This window comes from Falco peregrinus, chromosome 6 (genome assembly GCF_023634155.1).
Source record: "Falco peregrinus isolate bFalPer1 chromosome 6, bFalPer1.pri, whole genome shotgun sequence".
NCBI classification, from domain to species: domain Eukaryota; kingdom Metazoa; phylum Chordata; class Aves; order Falconiformes; family Falconidae; genus Falco; species Falco peregrinus.
The window spans coordinates 61,289,731-61,302,862 of record NC_073726.1 but is presented as its reverse complement, the minus strand read 5'-3'; the positions used below and the strand labels follow the sequence as shown (position 1 = coordinate 61,302,862).

The window sequence follows — 13,132 nt, the reverse complement described above, 5'->3', positions numbered from 1 at the left end:
CCTTAGAGAAAATATTTCACGAGGGGGTTTTTTCCATTCCCCCCCCCGATTTTTCCTAAAGTTTCCTGTATTTTCAGACCAGACCTAAAGGAGAAGGAGAGTAGATCTGTTTGGGTTTTTTTCAGAATTTTTTGGGGTTTACTCTAGATTTCTAGTTCTTCTCTCTTATTTCCTCCCCTGTCAGATGGGGAAAAATAAGTAGACTGAATAGAAAAATAGAAGAATATTAGGGAGAGCTTTGGCTGTTGAGAGATCCCATGAAAATGCATTTTGACCTTTGAATATTTTTCCTAACTTTTTAGTATGCATGTTTGCAATCCACAAACATATGTTATATTTAACCATATAACACTCCAACACACCTATTCATCACCCATCAGAAAATACCGCTGCCAGCTTGGAGACCAGATGCAGAAGGGTGAGGCTCACAGCTGGAGATTGCTGGTGTTTGGCTGGATGAAGGAGGATCCTCTTTCTTTTGCATGTGCATGTAGGTGGTGACAAGGAAGAGCAGAGCCTTAGGATGCACTGAGCACCAGTCATGGCACCAAGAAATATTCACCCTAAGGCAGTGAAGGAGGAAGACCGTAAGGCATTAGCGTATGGCCGAGCCGAGGCAACCACCCTATGCTGAGACTTATGCATAGGGCTGAGAAGAGTTGTCTCTTGGGCCACACAGAGGGATAAACTGTGGTGTAGGATGTCATCCAAACGTGTCTTCACACATGTCTTCGGGTTAGAGCAGAAAACTGTTTGGGGCTTCCTTTGAGTCTAGAGATGGCCAGTCTGCTATGGCTTTCCAGGGTGAGAAGTTTGCCACCCAGTCTTGTGCAAACCACAGTGACCAGTGGTGGTTAACCACAACAAGTGAACATTTTTGTTTTAAACTAGGGTAATCTGAAGATGCAGATGTACTTGAACATTGCTGGTCTCTGAGCTTTTTAGCCTTTGAACAGTGTTTAACTTAGAGCAGCTCCCAGATGTGATGTTCAGGCCAGTATTTACTCCACATCACCACTCACGTCTCAGCAAGATTTTCCTTTTTGCCACTGGAAAAACACCACCCTTCCCCATCCTCCTCTCTTTGCCTCTGCAGTGCTGAATATATGTATTTTTCCAAAATAATAGCCTCTCAGTAGATCCTGGCACGCTTTTAGGGATGAAAGGAAGGGTTATTGCTCAAGTATAAGTAGGAATGTGATTGCACATACCAGTACTGGTTTTCATTTCTCCTCACAGCCCCAGCCGAGGAGATGATGAAAACTGACATTCCCTCCCTTACTGTTTCATCTAGGCTCAATCCTCTGCAACCAACAGGAAGGAGCACTACAGGAGCCATACAAATTGATTCATGTCCTGTAAAGAAGAGGTTAAACCTAGGCTTAGAAGCAAATGCCAGGGTAAAGATGCTTGCTGGAAAAGTGGCATCTGAAGGAGTGTTGTTGTAAGTGCTCAGCTTATTTATTGTCAGAACAAAAGCCCTGTTTGTCAGGTGTTTTTTCAGACTAAGCAGCACCGTAGAGAAGGGCCAAAGCTTATTCCCAGTTTGGTTCATGCAGCGTAGTGCTGAACTAAGCAGAGGTACTAGCTGAAACCTGCAGTTCAGATGGCAGTGCTCCCTTCAGTGTAGGGTTTGGCCTTAGGCTGGCAGCCTGTGGACACTCTCAAGATGTGGTGGTACTTCTAGTTTTTGCAGACCCTCCACCGGATTATTGCATAGGATCCTTGCTCTCCCATTGCTTTCTGGGCCTCTTGTTTGCAGTTCTTCCTCGTTGCGATCCGCACGTTGTCTGCTCCGTGTGAAAATGCTAAAAAGAGAAGTTGAGGTGCCCCTTGGCCCCCCAGCAGAGAAAACAAGACAGATTAATGCAGTGTTTAAATGCTAGGTAGCTTCTTGCCTCTATTAAGTGCTAGTTGGTTGCAGGCTCCCCTAGCCGCCCTCGCAGCCCCTGCCAGGTGATGGATGTGAACCTCCATTTTCTGTCTGTCTGTGCACAAGAAGGGTTGTGGGTTACTTAATAGCCCCAAACGACCCCCTCCTTTTCTTCCCTTACCCCTGAAGTGCCCCCTATCATAAACCACAAAGCAGTACATTTATTTATCAGTGGAAATGATGAAGCAGGAGGGAGGATAATTTGAAAATACCAGTCTACACCCTGCTAAGGCTTTACCTTACCTTTCACTGCCCTGCTTACCAGGGGAGTGGATTTCTATCTTGGGTTACAGGGGCTGAACAGAGACAGCTATCACTTGCCTGGGTCCCCATCCACTGTCAGTGCTCCTTTGGGGGCCCCCTGGCCCCCCTGTGGATGAGACTCAGACCTCTTTGCCTGCCTGGGGGCTGAGCTGAGGTCTGTCCCCACATAGGTGGTTTTGTTCCACAGGGCTTCTACCTTGTGCATTTAAGCCTGCTCAGGTTTGATGGTTAGGGGCAAAAGGCATCGCCTTGGTGGGTGGGGGGATGCTGGTGCTCCAGCCCTCTGCCTCCCTTCCCTGATACACCAGTGCATTGGCCCAGGTCTCTCCCATGTACATCACCCTTGAGGTGCAGACACTTGTTCACCCCTGAACTCCTGTGCATCACAGCATGCTTAGGGTTAAAACAGTATTTTCCTTTCCTTACGTTTGCAGTCCTCCCTGTCCCTGCCGTGCAGATCACAGGCCATCAGTAAGGCGAGGGCAAGTGTTCTTTAGCTGGTCTGCTCAGCCATAAGGGCCCCTTAAATTCAGAGTTTGAGGACATGGGTCTGCATCAAGCCAAATAAAATCCAGGAACGGTGGTCCATAAGGCAGTGGCAGTCTGCAGAGGGAAGGCTCTGCATTAGGTCAACTGACAAGTAGCTCATCTGAGTCAAAGCTTGTTGTGTTTGTAGTTGACGTGTTTTAAGGGGAATCAAACAAAAACATCATGATTGCCACATTGGATTGGAGATTTTAAAGATAATAGTGTTGTTATAATAGGTGTGTGAACTTGAGAAGGTTTAATTATTATTGTGGCTTTTTTATGGGATATATCCAATCCCTAATTTCTCAGCCTTCAAAGGTGTTGCAAACACTAAATCACATGCAAACACTTACTCTCTAATGTAAATAGAAGCTTCTTGTGATGGTGGGATAAGTGGAGGTAAAAGGTTAAGTGATGTGTGGGAGGCCACAGCAAAGCCACTTTCAGGAAATGGGCTGCTCGTATCCCAGTCCTGTCTTTTGGTGCTGAATTCAGAGTTGGGGACTACAGCTCCTTCGTTTACTCTTCTCTGGCATAGATGAATGGCGGTTAGGAGAGGAAAAGCTTTCCTGGGATAGCAAATTCACGTAGGGGCACAATGTGGACAAGTAGAGATGGCAGAGCTGGGGAGGTTTCTGCAAAGTGAGTTCGATGGTGAATTGGTTGCGCATGGGATGCTCCACTGACTGTGGGTTATGGCACCCTAAGCAGACCTGCAGCCCGAGGCATCTGGCTCTTGAATCTGGAATATACTGTGTGCCAAGAATAGCATAGCTTTATGTTTGAAAATATGTTGTGCTAAGAGCATGTGCGCAGTGAAATACATACTAAATACTTCCTAGTGTGCACCTACCCTAGCTTTCTGCACACTCCTTGCCTGGTAAAGATGGGTTGTCTTGAGTCAACGATAGAATGACCTCCACTAAATCATTTGAGGAAAGGTTTCCCTCGAGCAGTTTTTGCTCAGCTGATTTTTGAAACATAGAGATTGGTGCAACACCGGAGACAGAGCAAACATGGAGGAACAGTGCAGCTGAAATCAAGAGCGTAGGGATGGCTCAGGCAGCTGACTGAGCAGATGGCTGGAGTCGGTCTGCTGTGGTGCAGAAGACACAGTTCAGCTATCCGTATTCACCTGTATTCATGTACTTACAGGCATATGCTGGGGCGAGCTGTAGCAAGGCATCACTTTGGTGCAGAAACCAGAGGCAACAGGGAGGTAGAAATGGAGAGAGACATAGCTACAGTTTGGGAGAGGTACAGGGTGGCCATGGCTAGCAGATAGCAAGCCTTATTCAATAGGCCATGGTTTATTATCAGGGTTGTAATTCATGTTTTCGATATAGTCTCCCCAGAGGTGGTCATGAGCAAACATGTTGATGCAGGACTTTTTCAATGAGGTGTGAAATGAATCCAGGTCAAGAAAGTGAGTTTTGCACCTGAGTCACTGCTTATAGGGGGCTAACTTTGGAAACTACTGGCCATGACATGAAGTTGGAATCTGGAGTGCTGCTGCTGTTGCGACGGAGGGAAGACACAGTCACTCAATATGAGTGATCAGCAGACTTTGTTTATTGTCTCTTACAGTCACCTTTCATGCCTTCTTATAATTAGCTCATACATATTACAAAAGTTAAGCTCATTATTGGTTAGTTGCCTAAATACCAAGCCCGCCCCTAGTTTCTCTTCTGTAGTTATCTGTTCCCACCTGTAACATTCTTTTCTCACTGCGATCTTCCTGCTATTAGTAACAAGGACAGCCAAAGACAGTGTATTTTGCTTTACTTCAGATAAGCTGAGAGCTATGTGCATTTTTGTTCAGCCAGCTGGACTATGTCTATGTGACCCTTTTCAGCTAGCCAGTTATCCACATGCTGCTCCCTGAGGAATACTCCTCTTTTGCATGGTCTGGATAGGACCCAGGAAGACATTAAGAGCTCTGAAGGACAGACAGAACTCCAGTCTATGGCTCTGGCCCTGTCTTTGCATGAGAAAATGTTCACTCAGGTAGCAGTAACACTGCTGCTCTCAACACGCCCCACTGCAGGGCATGGTTCCTGAGAGCAGGCTACGCACATTGGAGTCATGGACAGCTGGAAGGATGGTCAGACCAGCATTACCAAACTGATGGGTGCTGCCTGCAGGATGCCATCGTGCTGGACACAGGGCCTGGCTGCTGCTTTGCACAGCATCCTAACAGGGCATCACGCGGGAAGAGGGCTGAGGTGGAAACAGAGGTCCTCCTCTCTCCCCTGGGCTTTGAAGGAAAGGCACAGGCCAAAGAACTGTGTGGCTTGTTTTCAGTGTGCAAAAATGATATCATGAAGTTGTTCTTGCGGTTTTAGGACATTCTTTTGGAACAAGAAAACCACGAAGTAGGTGTTGGTAGGGAGCGGCTGTGTAAGGATTGTCCAGCGTCATTCACCTTGGGGTTGTAGTTGTGCAGACACATACCCAGCTGGATGTTTTAGGCTGTGGAAGTTGATCCCTCTGAAAGCAGTGAGCCTGCTCCTAGGCAGGCATGATTGCAAGGTCAGGTCTGTCATGACAGACCATAAAATCCTGCAGGAAGCTCCTCACGAGTGGACATTGGGCATTTAGTATTTCCTATTTGTTCCTTCTCTTTTTGCTTTTCTTCTTTTTTCCACCCTCCTCTGTTACAAAATTGGAAACAGATGTGCTGTTTTTTAAGCATTGGGTTCTAAAATAGTAAAGTGATGATAATAGCCAAAAAAAAAAGAAAAAAAAAGGCTTCACTGTGGAGAGGGCTCGAGCATCCACTTGTGTGCTGTATGCTGTTGTTGTATGTTGTATACCATCCTCATACAGACTGGAGCAGCTTAACTTTCCCTGTCACATCTTTGACTTGAAGTCAGTGAAGCTGTTCCTTGCATTTTAGTATTGCCTTTAACCAGGCCCGTGTCACAACATGCACATTACATAATATTTTCAATCTTGAAATCAAATGTATGTGGACCTTGCATTCATAAACTGTGCTGAACTGACAGCAGCAGTGGTGGGCAAGTCCTGCTTTAGTTGTGGAAAGGATAAAATGCTGGTAGCTACAGTGGCAGCTCTTCACGTGCTGGGGAGTGGTGATGTTTTGTGGGTCATTTGCTAGCTGGTGTGCGAAGCATGGCCACCCTCCTCTGGGTTGACAAGCTCCAGCGTGCAGCCACATTGCCAGATCCCTTCCCCATCCCGATCAAGGGCTGCAAGGCAGTGACAGCCTGGGGCTTGCTGCTGCCTTTGCTGACCTCTGGGAACCTGCCCTCCAGTTCTGGCTTCCCAGCTTCAGCAACAAAAATATCCTCAAATACCCCAAACCTCACTGGTTGGCGGTTTTTTTGTGTGTGTGTCTACCCTACACAATGTGATGTCTTCATCTCCCTGGCTCTGCCAGCAGAGCAGTTTGTGCGTTGTCTCATTTGGCTTACATTGCATAAATTGCAGAAGTGTTTATTTGGTTTAAATTAAAAACAAAATAAAACTGGCAAGGTCTTTCATCAGGCAGATCGGCTCCCAAATCTGTTCCTCAGATGGGTTGCAGGCAGTGGTATGGGGCAAGAAGGAGCGCAGGGGACAGCAAGGCAGGGATCCCTGCTGAGCCCCTTGTGTCCTGACACCACAGCCGTTGGGAGCTGTGTCCATGGAGGTACAAGATGACCTCAGCTGCTGGGATTTTTATTTTTTTTATGGGATTTTTGGAAATGATGCACTCAAGAATTTATTGGCCTTTCAGATGCGCTCAGCTGATATAGCTGAGACCTATTTTCAGTGCCAAAAAAGATGCAGGAGAGCCAGCAATGCTGCAAGCAGGTAACCTCACCCTGCAGAGCATTGCTGTGCGGAACATGGCTCTGAAGAGCAGACAGCAAGCACGGATGAAGGGGCCTTGCCTCTTTATGCTTGCCTGCAAATTCAAGGTTGCCCTCAGTGTTCAGCTACACCATGGCTTTTACAGCTGGCAGGGAGAGGCTGAGTATCCCAGAAGAGACTTGAGTTGGCTGACTGCTGGAGACCAGACCAGTGAGTCCCATCGTGGAACTGGTTTCACATCTATGGATTTTGGGGTGCCCTGGCCAGGATGAAAGAGAGTTTCAACTCCTTATGTATTCTTTGGAAGATAATAGAGAAGTGAAAGCATATTAGCAATGAAGAATAGAAGCAGCAAAATGTGGTAGGGATTGAAAACAACACACATGGATCTCAAAGCAGATGTTACAGTATGCTATATTTTACAGTGTGCATAAGTACTACCATGCAGTGTGTGCGTGCGCTTGTCAGCTCTCTCATCCCTTCTGGGTACTGTCCTGGTGCACAGATATGCTAAGACACATTCCTCTGTCCTGAAGAATTTGCACCGTAACTGGACGTGGCTGGAGGAGGAAAAGGGCAGCAGGGCATGCAGTGGATTGTCTGAGATTACACTGTGGAATTAAACAGAGGCAGCGATTCCCATCCTGCCACCAGTGCTCTGCCTGTTGGGTACCAAGATCATAGCTTTTTCTGCTTGCTTACTTACTGTCCTCTGTGAAGCTCGATGCTTTTTAGGTATTGATTATTTAAGCTTTGAGTTGTCTCTGATAGAGGAATTTTCTCATAATTGTTGATATAGACATTATTTGAAATATAACCACAGATAACATAGCAAAGGCAAAAGCAAGATCTAAGACCATCAGTTCTTAGTGTAATGTAATTAAATGAGGCTTAAACATAAAAAGCATTAATTCAGCTTTAATGGTATGAATTGGTTTGGGTTTCTTAAGAAGCATTTGAGGAAAGACAGAATAAAAGGGTGAACTCCTGGTCATATCGAAGTGGATGGGAGCTTTGCCATAGATTTCAGCAAGGCTCAAGTTCCTCTGGCCTTGCATCAGCAGCGATGCTGCGCTGCCCACCCTGCCTACATCATTCTTCCTGCTGCTTTCTGTCCTTATGCACTGTGCAGCTTCCTCTAGTCTGTGTCACTGAAGTCGCATCATCCCAGCGCTAAGGGAGGAACGGGGATGAAGTAATGCTGCTGCCTGAATCTGGATCTAAATTGCATGCTGATTTTTATTCATTGTTCAGTACAGAAGTCAGAGGTGTCCTCTGGTGCTTGCTGTCTCAGTCCGCTGAAATAAGACTAGTCATGTGCTTAACTTTAACCACATGCTTTAGTGCTTTAGCGGCTTGGTCTGAAAAGGCTGAATTTAGTACAACTCCTTTTTCTCTGCTTTTGCTATTATTGTTAAAGCTGGACATTGCAGGCAGCACTTCTACGCAATTTTTTTGCCTTTTGGAGAAAAAGAGAGGAATTTAATTTTGCTACTTTTGCTAGGTTACTAGCAGTTACATTGGCCCATGCTTAGGCTTGGCAGTGCACGTCTGCTGTAACAGTGGGCTGAGTGAAGGGGGTCCCAAACTTCCCTGCTGCTTCTGTTTGCCAGCACATTATTTTGTGCAGGACTGGAGAGTCACCTCAGAGGCACATCTGTTTCTGCTGTGGACCTGATCCTGCGGGCTTTCCACATGCACAGTTTCCCTTGGAAATTATGAGCATGCAGTGCTGCAAGATTGGTCCTATCATGACAATTTCCTGGCAGAGGGAAAAGACAGAAACTATTTTTAAATGAAAGCTTTGAATCAGAGGAATATTGCAGAGTGCAGCAAAAAATTGTGTCAAAACCCTGAAATCATGGACTCGGCAGTTTTCTCATGCCAGTGGTTTTCTTCTCTTCATGGTTTTAAGGCTGTGTTTTTGGAGGACTGGGCTGAGCAGTTTTCAATGAGACATTTCTATTCTCCCTGGTACACATCATCACAGCAGCATCATCATTTTCTGTGTGAGTCAGGCTGAAGAGAGGTGATGTACTGTGATGTGTTCACAGGGGTGGGATTCTGCAAAAAAACCCTGTAGCTCTGCCTCGCACACAGTCAGAAAGGTTCTCCTTTAAATTTGCCCAGGAGGTCATTATTCAGCGCACACACACACCCCATCTGGTTTTATGTTCCTACCTTAGTTTACATTTCCAACTTTTCCTTCCAAGTTTCAGTGCTCGGTGGTCACTTGGGAAAAGCAAAGAAGAGAAAGTGTGAGACGACTTCTTAACACTGGAAAATTATGTCCTCTTTTCCCCATCACTCGCTTTTGTATAGCTTTAAGAGTGACCCAAAGGGCTCTTGCTCAGATTTTCATTTAAAACAAACCATCTGATTTGATCCGAGATCATTATTTCCCCCTAAAGCACACTCAGAGTGTTTTGAACATGTGAAAACAGGCAGTTTATAACCACAATTGTTTCCCTGCCTTTGATAGAGTGGTCACTAGTCAACAAATGTAAAATTCACTGCCTCGGAGGGAGATGCTTTAGTTAATTAGTTACAATCAGTACTCTGCTGAGAGACTCACTGCTGCTTGCCTGTATGTTTGCCTGCTAATCTCACTTGCTGGCTTTGCTGATCCCAGCCTGCATATTGTGGCTGGTTTCCCATACCTGCCCTGCGAGGAAGTGCCCAGAACCACGTCGGTGCAGGGGCGATGATAACCATCTTTCTTTTGGGCCATTTTCTGTGCTCTGGAAACCTGAGTGAGCCTAGCGCATGGGTTTTGCTCTTCTGCTAACGTTTTACAAACCATAATTTCAGTTGCACATTTCTGATACTGTCTTTTAGCAATTTTTTTTCCTCCTTTTTCTTCACTCACATATCCCTTCGCGCATTCCCGCAGTGCTCTGTGCATTATCTGACTGCCTCCTCCCGTGCTGCAAGGATTTTCCAGCTACTTGCTAACCAGGAGCATGCAGCTTTTGGTGCCATTCTGCATCATCCCCACTGGTCATTTTATGGGGCTGTGGGGTTTTGGCAGCCTCCAGACGCTGCCTGTAGGTTAGCTGTGACCCCGTCCTTGGCATACTGGCTCTTCTGGTGGTGCTGAGATGGGCCAGCCTGACACTGCCTACACACCATATTTGCAGAAACACATCTCCTGCAGGCCTCCAGGGACTTGTCTGCAGCCTGGATATGTCACTCCACACCATGTAAACCACCAGGCAAAATCCAGCCTGGTGATGAGCAATGCACAGGATCCTGCCCTACCTGTTATCATTTGCATTGTGAGGTTAAATGGAAGGGAAGATCAACCCAGCATGTCTTTTGGTTTGAAGACTCAGGGGAGAGGCAGCTGAAAAGCCTGGCATTCACCCAGCTTTTGCTTTTTTCCAGGCGACCTGGTGTCTCGAGCAATGCACCACCTCCAGCCCCTCAATGCCAAGCAGCATGGGAACGGGACACCAATGCACCAGAAGCAGGGATCGCTGTACTGGGAGCCGGAGGCTCTGTACACCCTCTGCTACTTCATGCACTGTCCGCAGATGGAGTGGGAGAACCCCAATGTGGAACCATCAAAAGTCACGCTGCAGACTGAGAGGTAAGAGCCACTGCATGGTGCTTAATGTCATGGCAAAGATGTTTCATTAATAAATCAGCCTGGCTGGCTAATTGCTAATTACAGCTTGCGCGTGAGAGGCTGTGGAGCAGTCTGGTTTGGTTTAGGATCACCTCTTTGAAATCCATTTTTCTCACTGAAGCTCTGCGTGGCTGAGCCAGTATATATCAAAAGTGACACCCAGTGGCTACATACAGCAAATTGGTTCCAGATGTGCACTCAGGAGAGATTTCCTTTTCCTTTCGTTGTTGCTCAGCTATTCTGTGTTTTGGAAAAGAAAATGAGAACTTCTATTTCTGGCTTAGCAGGTTTGGGTTTAAATGTGTTTTTTCTCTGTGTTAATAGGGCTCAACAGCTGTGATTGGGGAAGTGGAAAATTAAGAGTAGTGTGTAGAAAGAAGAGGTCATTAAAGATGCTGGGCTCCAGCTGTACCAAGTACCCAGGCTCAGGAGTGACCTTGGGGCTGCCCTGCTGGGGATGTGGCCAGCTCTGGCTGTGCTGCTGTTGTCCCTGCTCTGGAGATGGCCGGGGCAGGGGAGGCACACCTGAGACCCCAGACTTGGGGTCTGCGGTAAGGTGAGAAGGAAATGCCGCTGAATCCAGTGCTGGGGTTACCAAATGCTGGCAGGCAGGCAGCATGCCCAGCGCAGGACAGCTCTGTCTGTGGGCACTGCAGAAGGCAACTGGGACAGCTTCCTGGCCAGGAAAATAAAGCCCAGGAAACCCTCCAGTAACACCAGCTGCCCCGTGTGTGGTGAGGCACACTGTGCTATTTCCCTGCTGCGCTTCTCACCAGCCATAAACCAGGCTCCCCCAGTATGGAGACAAGAGGAGCGGCTGGTGCTTGGAAGGTGCTGCATATTCAATTTTTAAGATGGGTATCATGGTGATGCAAATGCAGGCTGCTTTTTCAAGCTGGGCTCCACATTTACAACCCGATGTATATATCATGCTGTACGTGTGAGCCAAACTCTGATCTGCACATGTGCCCCGAGAGCTGAACGTACAGGGCTGAGTTATTGTTTCAGTATGAGATTTGCATCTCAAAAGCAGCATTTGAGAATCGCATTGTATATGTAATTATAAATGGTATGTAATGTGATATCTTAGTTGAAATACTTCTATATCAATTCACAGAAAAGCATACAAGATGAAACTCTGGCATTAATGATGTTAGTGGGAATTTTGCCATTTGACTTTGGGTGGCATTTTGTTTCTTTTCAAGTTTGGGTCGCTCCATGAGCATGTTTGTCGCTTTTTGCTCTATTGTTTCCAAAGTATGAAAAAAAAAAGGGGGGGGGGGGGGGGGGGGAATTACAGGAATCCAGAATTTTCTTGTTTTCCTAATTTTTTTTAATTTAATGATTTGTCATCCAGCCTTGTTATTTCAGAAGGCATAACTCATGTCCAAGGGTGGTTAGTATGCACAAGAAATAACCAAAGTTCGAAAATACACTCACCTGATCCGTAGTCCCCATCTGTCAGTGTAATGCCACTGGAACCAGTGGGAATATAAAGGTAAATAATGCTGAGGCTTTGGTTTTGTAAGATCTCTGCAGAGTTCCCTGTGGAAAGTGAAAAGGTCAGGAATATTTGAAAAATCACTTTTAGCATTTGCTTTAATAGGTTTTCCTTTCTTTGAGATCACCTTAATACATGTCCTCTTCATTAGAGCACTTGAAATGCTGATTATTTAAAGCAATTGTTCTTCACTTTATTTTGAATACTCCGTCTGGCAAGATGTCTTCCTTTGGCAAGGCAATTTAACAACTGCGGTGTGCGGTTAGGGCCAGAGCAAGTACTCGGTGTTATTGCCAAGAGCTTGTGGTCACTTTTGGAAGGAGCAGATACTCCTCCTGTTGCTTAATCAAACATGCATTAGTACTTAGCGCTGGAGTGGGAGCGGTGCAGGGTTAAGCGTGAGCCCGGATATTTCCATGGGGTTGTACTCTGGAGTTTCACCAGCTGGATATAACCATCCTGTGCGGCTCAGAAAGGAGACTGGTGAAGCTGACTTCTCTTGAGGGCTCTGAGGAGCATTCCTCCCTATTTCCCATCTTTTTTTCACATGGAAGCATGCTTTGTGGTCCATGACTTATTTCTGTGGTTTTGGTTTCCACGATCGGGTTTTGTGCATTGCAGGGGAGTGGGTTTGTTAAACATGACATTTTTATATGCAGAATATCTGCAAGCTTTGTGCCATATCTACGTACCATATTCCCTCTGTCCTTCTCCAGCTGCGGCAATTGCTTTTATGTTGGAAGAAGCCCATAAAGAAGCAAGGAGATCCAGGCATCTTTCCCCATCCTTGGCCTCTTTGTACCTCTGCTGGTGCAGAGAAGCCAGGACTGCATGGATCTGGCTGTAGGCACCTTTTCCATGGAAAAGGGGTTGTCCTTGGCTCACGTGAAGCCAACTTGGCTACTGTCTTGGCCGCCTCCTCCCTGACTGTGCATACACAGGGTGGAGAGGGTTGTGGGATGTGGCCAGAGAGCTCCCCCAGTGCTTGCAGTGCTTGGTGGCCCCTTGAGAGCTGCTTGCATCCTTCCCATCCATCTCCAGCCCACCTGGATTTCAGCTCTGAGCCAGGTTGAGTTAGGGAGCTGCAAAGGCTCTGCATGTCCTTCTGCAGAGGCTGGATGTGGGAGGGAAGCCGGTACAATGGCAGTCCTGCCTGGCTTAGCACTTGCCAGCACAGAAAGCAGTACCTCCCTCACAGTCTTGGGGGACACGTAAAATGGGATGTTTACCTTTGAATAAATCCAGTGCTTTGTTTCTAGGGAGCATTTCTCTGTGTTTGCTCTTCATGGAGGTAAAGAAATGACAATGTGGTGTGTTTTTTATAGGGTTTGTCTTTACATAAAATAAAAGGGAAAGATGATTATACAGCAATGCTCCTGCTGGGTGGGGGGGTGGGAGCTGCTTTCATGGGGTGGGGAGGAGATGGAGAGTAGCCAGGATTGCTCAGAAAACCTGG

The 13,132-nt window shown here is 46.6% G+C and overlaps 1 protein-coding gene across 3 annotated transcripts in view; it reads left to right on the top strand.

Moving 5' to 3' along the window:
* Window positions 1-13,132, top strand: part of ABTB3 (ankyrin repeat and BTB domain containing 3) — a 187,781-nt gene that overhangs the window by 108,282 nt on the left and 66,367 nt on the right. For all 3 annotated transcript variants that reach the window (XM_055808511.1, XM_055808510.1, XM_013299071.3), the window contains exon 3: window positions 9,932-10,136. In XM_055808511.1, the coding sequence (XP_055664486.1) occupies window positions 9,932-10,136 (205 nt within the window). The remainder of the gene's footprint in view (window positions 1-9,931; window positions 10,137-13,132) is intronic.